The sequence below is a fragment of the Xenopus laevis genome, chromosome 2S (assembly GCF_017654675.1).
Source record: "Xenopus laevis strain J_2021 chromosome 2S, Xenopus_laevis_v10.1, whole genome shotgun sequence".
NCBI classification, from domain to species: Eukaryota; Metazoa; Chordata; class Amphibia; order Anura; family Pipidae; genus Xenopus; species Xenopus laevis.
Genome location: NC_054374.1, coordinates 40,274,247 through 40,287,233, shown reverse-complemented (window position 1 = coordinate 40,287,233; position 12,987 = coordinate 40,274,247). Strand labels below are relative to the sequence as shown.

Below are 12,987 nucleotides of genomic sequence, written 5' to 3'. Positions count from 1 at the left end.
AAATGACAACACACTGTTATTTTACATCATCCAGGACCTGCCGTAACACATTCAAATGAATAGAAAGCTGTTTAAAAGAAAAAAAGAAATACCTTGGGGCAGGGGTCCCCAACCTTTTGTACGTAACTAAGGTTCTTAGTGGGGTCCCTCAGGGTTCGGTATTGGGTCCACTTTTATTTAACTTGTTCATTAATGACTTGAAGTATAGATCATGCCAGACAAATTTGATTGCTTTTTATGATGAGGTAAGTAAGATGTTGGACAGCGGGGGAGCTCATAGTACAAGTAGATCCAGCGACATTTTGGAGTCAGGAAGGATTTTCCCCCTTTGAGGCAAATATATAAAAGAGTTAGGGAGCAACACAAGCATGAAAAAAGTTCCTAGGGTGCCAAATAAGGCCTATGATTTGGTAGCCCCAGTGTAGGCTGGCAGCCTATAGGAGGCTTTGTTTTGCAGTACTCCTAGTTTTTATGCACCCAAAACTTTTCTTCAAGTCTGGAACTCAAAAATAAGCACCTGCTTTGAGCCCACTGGGAGCAACATCTAAGGAGTTGGTGGTGCAACATGTTGCTTACAAGCCATTGGTTGGGGACCACTGCTTTAGGTTATGTAAGAGCCTACAAGGGATTACCAGAGTGAAAAGAAGGTGGGGGAGCAATGATCTAAAGAACAACTTCAACTGAATTCCACAGTCCAGTGAGAGCAAATCCTTAGCATGCAGTATAATGCAAATAAAAAATAATGATTTGGATATGTAACTGATCTCAATTTACTGTTATCTGATATTCATTTAGGAACCAGTCAGCCTCACTTTTTTTAAAAAACTGGGGCAAAAAAGTACATATATTAGAGAGAACTTCATGAAATATATTTAAGACTGAATCAGAGGTTAAATAAAGTTATTTAAAGCATGATAAATAAAACAGAAAGAGTTAATCATGGAGTTGCACATATGAGGTCCATTGATACTTGCTAGCATGGAACTGTCTGTTCCTTTGCCGAAACCATACAAGCTATTGTAAGGCTGGGACCTGAGCCAGATATTCAATGATAACTTGCTAGTAGCTTGACACATTGGCAATACAAGAAGAATTTAAATGGACACTTTCATGTCTCTTGAAAATAATCACAGGTTTTCTTTTGTAACAACAAATCCAGCGATTTGCTTGGGGATGTATTATGCAGCCTTCGTTTACCCCAAACTCATAGTATGGGGATCACAAAAGTTCAGAGCCCAATAAAAGCCTAGAACCATGAGCTGATTTATCAAGAGTCTGCTAAGCACTTAATGACACTATCCCCATATGTAATTAAAGCCACTAAGTTTGCCCAGAAGCAGTAACCCATAGCAACCAATAAGATGTTTGCTTTTAAATAGGGTAAATGCTACCTACTGATTGGTTGCTCCTGGGCAAACGTGGTGCCTCTTATTACATAACCCTTTAAATGTCTATTTTGTTGGGTTGTCCTGTCACCTCCAGTCACTGCTGCCTTTGTGATTCTTAGACTTCACAACAGATGTAAGACCAATGGCAATAAGGGTTGCAGAGTTTATTGACCAGCCCACAAAAATGATGGAGACAAAATAGTAAAGTGACATTTCACACAATGCCCTATAATAAACCAGGCTCTGCATGTAACATACTGTAGTTCATTCATTGTGTAATTTCCCAGGGAAAAGTTGGCACAACCAAGTTATGGTTCATGAAAAGGATTTATGCCTCCCATGCAGATGATATCTAACTATCTAATGTGTGCCTTAACTAAAGACATTGCCATTTTGGTAATAGATATATCCTAGCAAGTTGCTATAGACTTTGTGGTTAAAATGCCACAATGCACTAAATCATTAGAGAAATGAGCTATGGATAAATATGATAGTAGTGCTATGGGACATATATTGGTCATTAAAGATAACAGCTAGTCTAGAGTGGTGTCATTTCAAGGCATAAAGTAAATTTCAAATTTTAAGCAAAATATAGGTAAATATCAGCGTGAAAATGTAATGCAGATAACCTTACACAACATGGGTGAATATACTGTATTTCTATCACTTTTTTCACTGCATAAATTATTTTTTACACCTTTAGGTACAGTCTTAATTTGCTGGTGCCAAGAAAGGCATAATTAGAGAGTGAAAAATGTCAGGCCTGCACATCCCTAGGACAATACAGATTCAACAAAATACTTCCCCCTGTCCGTATAGTTATACTAAAGTGGCTTAGTGAACAAAGTTGTTTTTTTAATAAGGTACTTTTAAAGGCATTAATGTACCATCATAACATCATCCAGCAGGGCATTTCCCCAACCTCACTGCACCAAGCACCACCTATGCTGTTCCTCTGATATAAAGGGATGGCTTCTGGTGCTGTGATCCTTTTTATGGGAGAAAATATCCCCCATTACCTGTCTCTAATGTTCTCTAATGTACTTGTAATAGGAAGTAAACTGTAATAAACCATTCATACATTCTATCTTTCTATTTCTTGCCAACCAATGAGGTTCAAATGAGGGCTAATGCTCCTTCTGTTGTGCCCTAAAGTCTATCCCTGGCCGTCATTGGGATCGTTACTAAGGAAGAAAGAATATAGGTAACATTGTGAAAGGCATGGTGAGATATATCAAATTAAACGAAAAAGTGATGTAATCTACCAGTGATCATTTTGTTCTACTTGTGTAAATGTTTACATTTATTGTGCTGAATATTTGTTTAAGGTGTCCCAACTACACAATAATAATGTGTGTGAAGAATAAACCACTTAGCAGTTAATCTGCATCGTGTGCTCTCTCTCGGTCTTACTGAGTTTTTTGGTGTGTGCCAATAGGCAGTGGTGTCCCTGAAGGACAGTTTTAACATTGTATACCTAAGCCATTTGTCTGTAAATGAAATGTTCCCCGAAAGGGCTGCAGCACGAGGTGCTCTGACTTTACTTTTTGCTTCTAGGAATTTTTATTTGTTTAGGGGGAAAACATCAGTTTCCCTTATATCTTCAAAAAATGTAAATGGGAAGATTAGAAAAATATGGTCACAGGTTTAAGGTACCCTGACCACACCCAGGCATTGCCCAGATTATTAAATGTTTTACATCTATGGGAATGCCAGATGTAGCTCCAAGACAGACACACAGATAAAACTAAGCAGCATTCATAAAATAGTTAGATGGTTTGTGGGGGTGAGGGCTTGTAGGTGGGCTCCTAGCAGGCCCGGACTGGCAATCAGTGGGTTCTGGCAAATGCCAGAGGGGCTGCTATAAGGTTGCTGCATAGAAAGTCAGTATTTAGTGGGCTGATGGGGGCTGTTTGGGCCTCTGTGTGGGCTGATTGGGCCTCTATGTACCTGAAATGCCAGGGCCTGTTTTAATTCTCAGTCCGGACCTGGCTCCTAGCAAACATATTGACAAACTTATTAGGCTGCAAAGTGATGGTTATTGGCCAACTCGCTGGACAGCAGAAGCAATATCTTCCAGCAGATTCACAATATACTGATTAACTATGCATTTATTGAGTAATGGGAAAGTGCAGGCTTAATTTTCAAAAGGAAACCTAGGCAAGGCTTCAAATATGGAGAAAAAGAAGGGGGATTGATCAATGCACATTCCCTGGTCCCCTGTTTCATAAGTAATCCAATATCCGTGCAAGTGCGTGTATTTACAAAAACATGGGGTTTTAGTTACAAAGTTATGATCATAAAACTGATAAGCCACCATACCACGTCAAGCTAAATCCCATATGGCGGTCCCTAACTATTTCCCTCCGGTCATAATATTCACCTCCCTGCATAGTAGCATTTCTTGGGATAAGTGTCTCGTGACCTGGGCATTGGTTTCACTCAGAGGGCTTAGTCCTCCTCCGCCATTAGCTTTTAAAGGAGAGTGATTGCCTAGACCACGGCATTGGTTCCACTTCCGCAGGCTTAATCCTCCCCCGCTTGCGACTTTTAAGAGAGAGAGGCTGGTATGGTGGCTTGTCAATTTTATGATGATTACTTTGTAACTAATAACCCTTGTTTTTGTAAATACACGCACTTGCCTAGATATTGGATTACTTGTGAAACAAGCGACCATAAAATGTGCATTGATCAATCCCCCTTCTTTTTCTCTATGTTTGTACTTAATTTGGCCAGATCAGTAGCAATTCCATTGTATTTAAATATATTTTTACTTAGCCTTGGAGTGCTCCCAGAACCCCCCCTTTTTTTGCATAAGGCTTCAAATATGTTCAGGAAATAAAGTTGGCCCATTGCATCCAAGTCATATATCAGTAGATGCACAGATATACATCTCATATACAGTACATCATACCGTACAATTTCTGAGTGTTATAAAGAACTATAACACTCAGCATAGCACAGGTAAAATATACAGTATATGTAAACCCATTGCTTGTTAAGGGTGTCCTAAAATATTTAAGTTATACATTGGAGGTGCACACAGAACTGAACACAATATCCATTTAAATAAAAGTAGGTTAACAAAAATGTAAAAGGAATTGTAGTAGAAGTCCAGAAGAAAGATTAAAATTCCTTTCTTTCAACCAGTGGATTATTTTGATTATTTGCTCAATTCTGCTCGATTCTGCCAGTGCTGTAATGGAGATTGGCATGAAAAACAATGAGCATCCACCCTATGGCTTTTCAGTTGTTGTTGACATACAATTCCCAGCACTCTGAAGGAGGTTGTCAGTGGAATGGGGATTGATGGGAGAAATATTTGATCAAGCACTAAGAGACTGGTAAGCAATTATATAGCACTATACCTGCTATCTCACAGCCATTGTCCCTTCCATTGTCCATTATGCACACTGCTACTATAGGCAACACCACTACTTACTATACCTGCTATCCCTCACAGTCTTAGAGTCTATTATTCCCACTAATTAACAGGCACCATCTAACGCTGCTATATTTATTATATTTAGTTATACCTGCTATCCAACAGCCACAGTCCTATCCTAGAGTCTATTATTCCCACTTATACTACACGCATCATCTAACCCTGCTATATTCATTATATTTATTTATACCTGCTATCCCACTGCTGCATTCCTTCCCAGATGCTAGTATCTCCACTGCTACTATAGGCACCATCTCTCCCTACTATACCTGCTATCCCACAGCCACAGTCCCTTCCCAGAGGCTATTATCCCCTCTGCTACTATAGGCACCATCTCTCCCTACTATACCTGCTATCCCACAGCCATAGTCCCTTTCCAGAGACTATTATGCCACTGCTATTATAGGCACCATCTCTCCCTACTATACCTGCTATCCCACAGTCACACTCCCTTCCCAGAGACTAATATCCTCACTGTTACTATCGGCACCATTTCTCCCTACTATACCTGTTGTCTCACAGCCACAGTCCCTTCCCAGAGACTATTATCCCCACCATATTTCCTTACTATACCTGCTATTCTATATTTACCTGGACCGTACTGTACTGATAGTACAGACTAGTGCCTAAGACTGGCCCAGGTCGCATGACACATACCATAATGCTTATAACCACTGATGTAAGCAAATTCAAACTGCACACAGCATTTATACTTTACACACATTGAAAATGTTCTTTAAATCACTAATGAACTTACACATGCATCACAAACACAATGCAAGTAGTGGATATGCCAGCAAGGCTGTAGTTTTGCTTAAGTAGCTGAACCAAATAAACACATAAAGAACATGTACACAAAAAGGAGCACAGGTTGTCATAACTGTGTAATTTGTGGCTTCGCGCCACCTCCAAAATATTTACCCAGAGATTGATTTGGCTGCAGAAATTAAAATCCTTGTTATACATAGACACAGAACAGTGCAACGTGTCTGTCCAAAATAAACCCCACTGATTTATAAAACTGAAAAGTAACATATGCGGAGCACCAGCTATCCAGTTAGCAAATAGATTTTTAATGTATCCAAAAAAAAATAGTAGTATTTGTCTGTAAGATGAGTTATTATGCTCTATGTTTCCTTAATTGATACAGAACTCTTGGGTATTTATATATAAAGCTGTATGAAAAAATGGAGCAGAGTTACAATTTACAATGCCATATTTTAAGCATATATAAGCCCACCCAAGTGCCTGTCATGGTACCACAGACACAAAAAGAGATTAAAGTTTTATTTTCATTACCTTTGTTTGAATGAGAAGTGGCAGTGGCAGCAGCAGTAGTGGTGTAATAAATATAATTAAAAATCTCTTGCAGTTCAACAGCCATTTCATACACGGAGCCATAATCTAAAGAAGAGAAAAAAGAAAAAAAAGTGACAGACTGGCAGAAAATTAAAAAGTGACTCCCAGGCCAGTGAGTGACTGTAACTCAGTAGTGACCTTCCTCAGGATGGCAGATCTCTGGGCTTCCCCTAGCACCCCTGGCACAGATATAGTGCAGAGACAGCCAGTGGGAGGTCATGAAGGTGTGTTTCTTGATATCTGTCCAAGAGCTGCATCTTTCACTGTCCAACCTCACCGGCAAATAAATGAGAGGGGAACATTCTGCCTGCACTGAGATTTTGTATTTCAGTGGGTGTCATTCATGAGGGTTATCAGTTCAAAAGATAACTAAGTATCTTTATTTTCTTGAACCATTAACTTGAAATTAGTGCCGCTATGTCTGGAAAGCTGGCCAGCAATGATGTCAGATTATTTCTCTTTTTTTTTAAATACCAATACATTTACATATTTTCTGCTGATCATGTTTAAAAAGGTAAATATATTTGTATGCCTGCAAAAATATTAGAAGTTATTTTAGCGTCTATGAATATGTGTGGAACATATACACTGGTTTTAACTATTAATCCCTTACAGGAATATGGCATAATAGCACTCTCAATAATTGTAAACTATTTTATTATATTTTAGCCTTTATGTCCCCTATAATGTGTATTAAGTGCTCTCTTGAACTTTTTTTTAATTTATTTTTTATTTGGATTTAAGATACAGAGGGGTAATTTCAAAGACAACACCCCTTAAATTGGCTGCAGCCAGTTGCACAAATATTCTATACTTTAAGGTAATGTTACATATAAACTTAAAACTCTGCTGAAGACTAAAGGGCAATCGCATGCAGAGATTCAAGCATTTTGCCCCTGCAGGAGTTTGTAGCACTGTGGGTGGGGGTCAAAATGCTTTCAGTCTCCCTTATGTTACTTATATGGAAATTGTCTGCAAGCATGACCCATTGACCCAGTCTCATGTATAAAATAAAATAAATGAAAAAAAACTGATTATTAAAGGGGTGGGTCACCTTAAAGTTAACTTTTAGTATGTCATAGAATGGACAGTTCTAAGCAACTTTACATTGTTTATTATTTATTTATTTTTTATGGTTTTTTTTAATTATTTGCCCTTTTCTTCTGACTCTCTCCAGATTTCAAATGGGGGGTCATCTAAAAAAACAAATGCTCTGTAAGGCTACAAATTGTATTGTTATTGCAACTTATTATTACTCAACTTTCTATTCAGGGCCTCTCCTATTCATATTCCAGTCTTTTATTCAAATTGGCGCTTCATTGCTAGGGTAATTGGGATATTAGCAACCAGAGTGCTGAAATGGAGATCTGCTGGATAAAAAGCTAAACAACTCAAAAAACAAATAATAAGAAATGAAAACCAGTTGGAAATTGTCCTAGAATATCACTTTCTAATAGTTAAATCAAAGGTGAACAACCCCTTTAAGACTAATATCAACTGATATACACCCAGCAAAAAACAAATAATACTGGTAGTAAATGTTTAACTGAAGTATATGACCATTTTTTTTTGCTGGGGTTATACAGGATGAAGGATGAACAGACAAATGCACTTGCGGACACTGTGAGTCAGCAGATGAAATTTCCAAATACGTCCAATGATGACCAATCCAACTGCTCTCCATAGTACAAAGATATTGTTCGGGAATGTCCAGCCAATGTACATGTACTGTTTTATTGGTATGTGTATTACCAGCTTTTGCCCAGTATTTGCCCAGTATTGCAGATAGCTGGGAAGTACCGGCACTACGGAGAGAAGTGACCCATTCATACAGCTTTAGTTATATACTCAGCTGATTAGTGATAAGCTGCACCATAAACTCTTCTAGCGTGTTACATAGCAAATCTGTTAATAAATCCCACCTACTATCCCATGCATATAAAACCACACATATTAAAGAGTAACGCGCTGATATGAAAACATCAGATTTTCGAGTATGTGTATGATGAAATACCCAGAATCTTATCATGAACAGATTGAGCAGAAATTGGTTGGAAATCAATATTTCACAATCGGTCATATAAATGCCGGAGAAATTGACCAACATCTAAACAAAATGAATGTGGGTGGCATGGTTACCCTGGAATCAGCGACTCACATAATGTGTAAGAAAAATATCCATCTAATAGTTTATTTGATGCTCAAACTTGAGTTCCAATAGTATGGGGAATACTCATATTGCAAGTTATATATGGGGGAATGAATTTCTGTTATAGGAATGTCGATAATTCTCTGCCTGTTTAAAAGAAAACATAATGCAATCAGTCGCAGTAAGTATATTGGATATACAGTAAGTGGGGGTCATTTATCAACACTGGGCAAATTTGCCAATGGGCAGTAACCCATGGCAACTAATCATATTGCTACATTCATTGTTCTACTTGCAGCTGGCTTTAAAAAGCTAATCACTGATTGGTTGCTATTGGTAACTGCCCAGGGGCAAATTTGCCCCATCCCTGAGCCACAACCAGCCACCTACCTTCATTTTTGTTCAGCTGCGCAGGGGGCTAGGGAGGAAAGCTGGAAGCCGAAAGCACTTAAAGACCGAGTCTGGGCCCAAGAGGGCCAGGGCCCACCAGATTTTTTCCCGTTGTCTCGCCAGCCCAGACCGACACTGTGATCGGCCCTGACTGTTCATCTTTACTGACTGCTTAATGATTGTTTATTAAGCATCTTATGATGTTGACTGTCCAATTTCCATCTACAGGTGCTTCTTTAATCAATGCATGTTCACTTGCACCATGTATAAATATACATACAAAATAAGCGATGGGCCAGCCCTTCCAGTAATTCACATCATAATTTGTTTCCTTACAGATGATTTAAGTGCCAGTCTGTCTGTCATTCATCAGATTCCTCGCTATCAGTTCTATGGCATGGCTGAGGAGATAACCCAAAGGAAGCCTTCAAGGTCTCTGGCATTCTCTGGTACCACCTTGTGGGCTTTATTAGTACTGTCAACCAGTAGATACAGAAACTCTCAGAATAAATATAAAGTGCCATCTGTTACAACTGATCAGTTTGGATGACTATATAACTTGTGGAGCTCCAATGTAAATTCTAATATCCCCAGATAACCAAACAAGGGGAACATTATTTATATATTTTATAATGTCATGTGTGTCTGTGGGCAGCACAGTGGCTCTTTGGGTAGCACTTCTGCCTTGCAGCACTGGGGTTCTGAGCTTGATTTTGGCTTGGGCACTATCTGCCCAAGAATAGGACAAGGATTGGGCCCTATCTTCCCTAGGACAAGCTATGAGCTTGTATGGTCTCCTTTTGTCTACTAATGTCACTAATTTAATGTGCAGCCCACTGTATTATGATATACCGGGGTCATTGTGCTATGAGATAGACATTGTACAATGGGATGCTGGGGCAATTTTGTAAAGAAATGCTTTGATCTCTGTGCTATGAAATTTTTTTTACTACGCTGCATCATGAAATGCTTGAGGCCTAGAGTCATGAAATTGACCACTGTCAAGTATTACTAGGGCCACTGTCACAGTGATGCTCTATGATCCAAGGTACAGCACTGTCCTAGGCTAAGTCCTTTAATTCTGGGGCTAACTGTGACTTTTGCTTCTAGAAGTTATAGAGGCCACTGGGAGGAAAATCAAAGGGGTTGGTGAGCAACAAGTTTCTCATGAGCCATTAATTGGGGATCAGTGATCTAGTGAGTCATATGTGGATTCAAATAGGGTAGTGCTATGTGCTTGGATTTTATAGTGGTAACAATCTGAATTGGGTGGGCAAGGCTTTTAAAGATGGACATGGCAAATGTTGCTGCAGCTTAGGACATTATCCATAGCAGTGTCAAACTGGGATGTCAAGGGCCCACCAGAAAACCTTAGACAGTGGGCCCACTTTCCGAAATATTATTCCTCCTCTCCTCACTCAACCTCTTTTATATCTACTTACTATATTCTTCCATTATTACACATTTTTTCCCATAAAGAAATAGGGACTGACCATTAAATAGGTCAAATGATGCAAGAGGCCCCCTGATACCTGGGCCCACCGGGAGTTTTCCTGGTATCCCGATGGGCCAGTCCGACACTGATCTTCAGAACAGCCCAGGGCCCAAGTTTTACTTGATTTGCCCCTCAACATAGTGCATTTTATATATAGCAAAGCAGTGGAACTGGTTCCTGTCGCTTATACTGGTCATTTTTAGGCAAACCCCAGCAGCATATGTGAATTTATGCAGAGCAGGAATATTCTATGTTTACAGTACGCAACAGTGGGTGGTAATTTATAAAGTTCTTTGCAAACAAAAAGTGCGGCCACTGTGCAAGTCTGCTGTGGGCAAAAATAGCGTTGACAGCAATTTAAATTTGCAATTAACAAAACCGTTTTGCTAATATTTTCTCCGCCAGCAAAGTTGTCCTGCAAGTGTGTGCATAAATATTCACAATTCACAATTCAAAATTATTTTTTATTCATCTTTATACATTAAATATAACCATGCACAGGGCAAATATATTCACTGTGCGACGTTTATAAATGAGCCCCAGTATGTTTAAATAACTATTTGTCCCTGTAACAAATGTTTTCCCCAGACCACAATGATGTACATCCAGATGCTGGACACTGGAAATGCAAAACTTTCCTTCAGGCTATCTTTAGTAACGACAGGAGTCCGAGGCAGACTTTGATAGCTCTTTATTTAAAAATAGGATTAATCAACCTATTGCCCTTTAAAGACCTTTAACAACAGCTCTAAGAACTCTAGACAGCCTTTTCATGTTATACATTCTGAGAGTTGTAGTACAGCAATACATGACATGCTGCAGAATGGGCAATACAGATATAAATTGTTCATATTGCCATCTTGTACTACAAGGGCCAATACAAGTTGCTGGCAGACTGATTCAGCAGCTTATTGTCCCATGTACAGTATGGAGCCTTCCAACAGGCTTCCCCAGCCAATATTTGACCAAAAATCAGATGCAAATCGCTTGGACAAGCTTAAAAATCCCGTCGGAGCAAGGACGGTATCCACTTGTTGACGCTGTCCCCACTCCGACTATTGATAACCTCAAGAAGGGAATATTGGGGAAATATCTGCTCTTATAGCGACCTCAACCAAATGAGCGGGTTTTTAAGTGTATGGCCAGCTTTACTATACAAACTATCCAACTCTTCCTACCTACAGTGCATTGAATACATCCAGTGACCCTTTAACCTAGTGCAGGATCATAAAGTTAGGGAAAGTGGTATACCTATTACTGGTAGAGTAATCACATGCACAATCTATTGTGAGGACACATGCTAATCCTCACTGGGGCTTCCCTTAACCCCAACCTCCAGATTTTACTCCTATTACCTTCTGGGTGTTGTAGTTAAGTCAGAATTTTCTGAATATCTGAATACTGTGGACTTGCAACACAGAATAATAAAAGCCCCCAACTGGCTTGCAATAGGACAATCTTGTGTTCAGGGTTTGTTTGTTTTTCTTATTTTAGAAGAATACATAATGGTAGCAGCTCTACACAGAATCTGCAATCTCACACAAGAGAACAGTACACACAAAATTTGCAGAACACACAAACAAGTTTGATTGTATTCACGTAGTTCATTATTGACTTGTAACAACAGGAACGTTGCATAGAAGCTAGTGTTTGTAATGTTTCACTTTTCAATTGGCAAGTTTGTTATTTTTTTACCTAAAAATCATGATGGCACTCACGTGTCTATTTAAGAGAAAACAGAGCATGGAGTTTAAAAGTAATAATCCCGTATACACATTATGTTTAATTGTGCTCCTAGCACAAGTGATCAGCTTGTCAGAAATGATCACTTCACTGTAGGGTTAGGAATTAAATTTTATATGGTAGAGTGAATTATTTGCAGTGTAAACAGTGTAATTTTGAAATAAAAACTACACCATAAAAAATCCCTTTAAAATGAGCTAAGTGGTCATTTGGAGCTTAATGGATAACAGGGTTCTGGATAAAGGATCTCATACATGTCCTGCTTTATTGGAAGCACAGAGGACGCTTGGAACTTGGAACAGTCCACCCCATAAATCTTGCATTTGGCCTGTATAGGTCCTTCGTGTTCCGTAGTCGCCCGAAGTTTCCTTGTAAGGCAACTTTGGAAAACGAAGAGCTCTGAGTGCCACCCCGCCGGCGATTTAGATTCTAGCCAGCGGGAAGGCTTTTTGGGGAGATTAGTCGCCTGAAGAAGAGTCGATTTGTCACCGGGCGAATAAATCTCTCTGAATCTTAGCGTGTGCCCTAACCCTTAAGCTACTATCAAATTAAATTAGTCCTTAGTAACACATAATGCCAGAATAAAGCTTATCTTCTGATTTATCTACAGATATCTCCTGCAGTGGAACTTTCATTAGATAAACCAAAGATGCAATTTTGTTCAAATATAAAGGAGAAATAAACCTTTAAACTAATGCATGGGGGCAAATTGATCAAAATGTGAGATTAGAGAGCTCACGGCAGAAAAACCACCCACTTTCTACTTACCATTCTATTTCATTCGTTGATTTTTAAAATTGTATTTATAAAATGGTGACTTTTACCCATTCATGGCTTGTTAATTTTTTCCTTTTTTAAGGGTTATGAAGTATGTGTCTTCCTGTGCAGGCTCTTTCCATCTTAAAATGATATGTCAACCAGAAACTTGATTCTGTGTTTTTTTTTGTTTTTTTTTAATTCATACTGCTTAACTTTCAGCAGAGACCTTCTTTTGTACCTCTTGTGTTCTGCCTTTGAA

The 12,987-nt window shown here is 39.0% G+C and overlaps 1 protein-coding gene across 2 annotated transcripts in view; it reads right to left on the bottom strand.

The window, feature by feature from the left end:
* Nucleotides 1–12,987, bottom strand: part of slc13a5.S (solute carrier family 13 member 5 S homeolog) — a 41,511-nt gene that overhangs the window by 27,207 nt on the left and 1,317 nt on the right. The window contains exons 1-2 of one of the 2 annotated variants that reach the window (XM_018249135.2): nucleotides 6,331–6,504; nucleotides 6,133–6,237 (exon numbers count right to left, since the gene is read on the bottom strand). In XM_018249135.2, the coding sequence (XP_018104624.1) occupies nucleotides 6,133–6,234 (102 nt within the window). In that variant the 5' untranslated portion in view covers nucleotides 6,235–6,237; nucleotides 6,331–6,504. Of the gene's footprint in view, nucleotides 1–6,132; nucleotides 6,238–6,330; nucleotides 6,505–12,987 lie in introns of those variants that run through there. The other variant, XM_041583700.1, reaches the window with a different exon arrangement.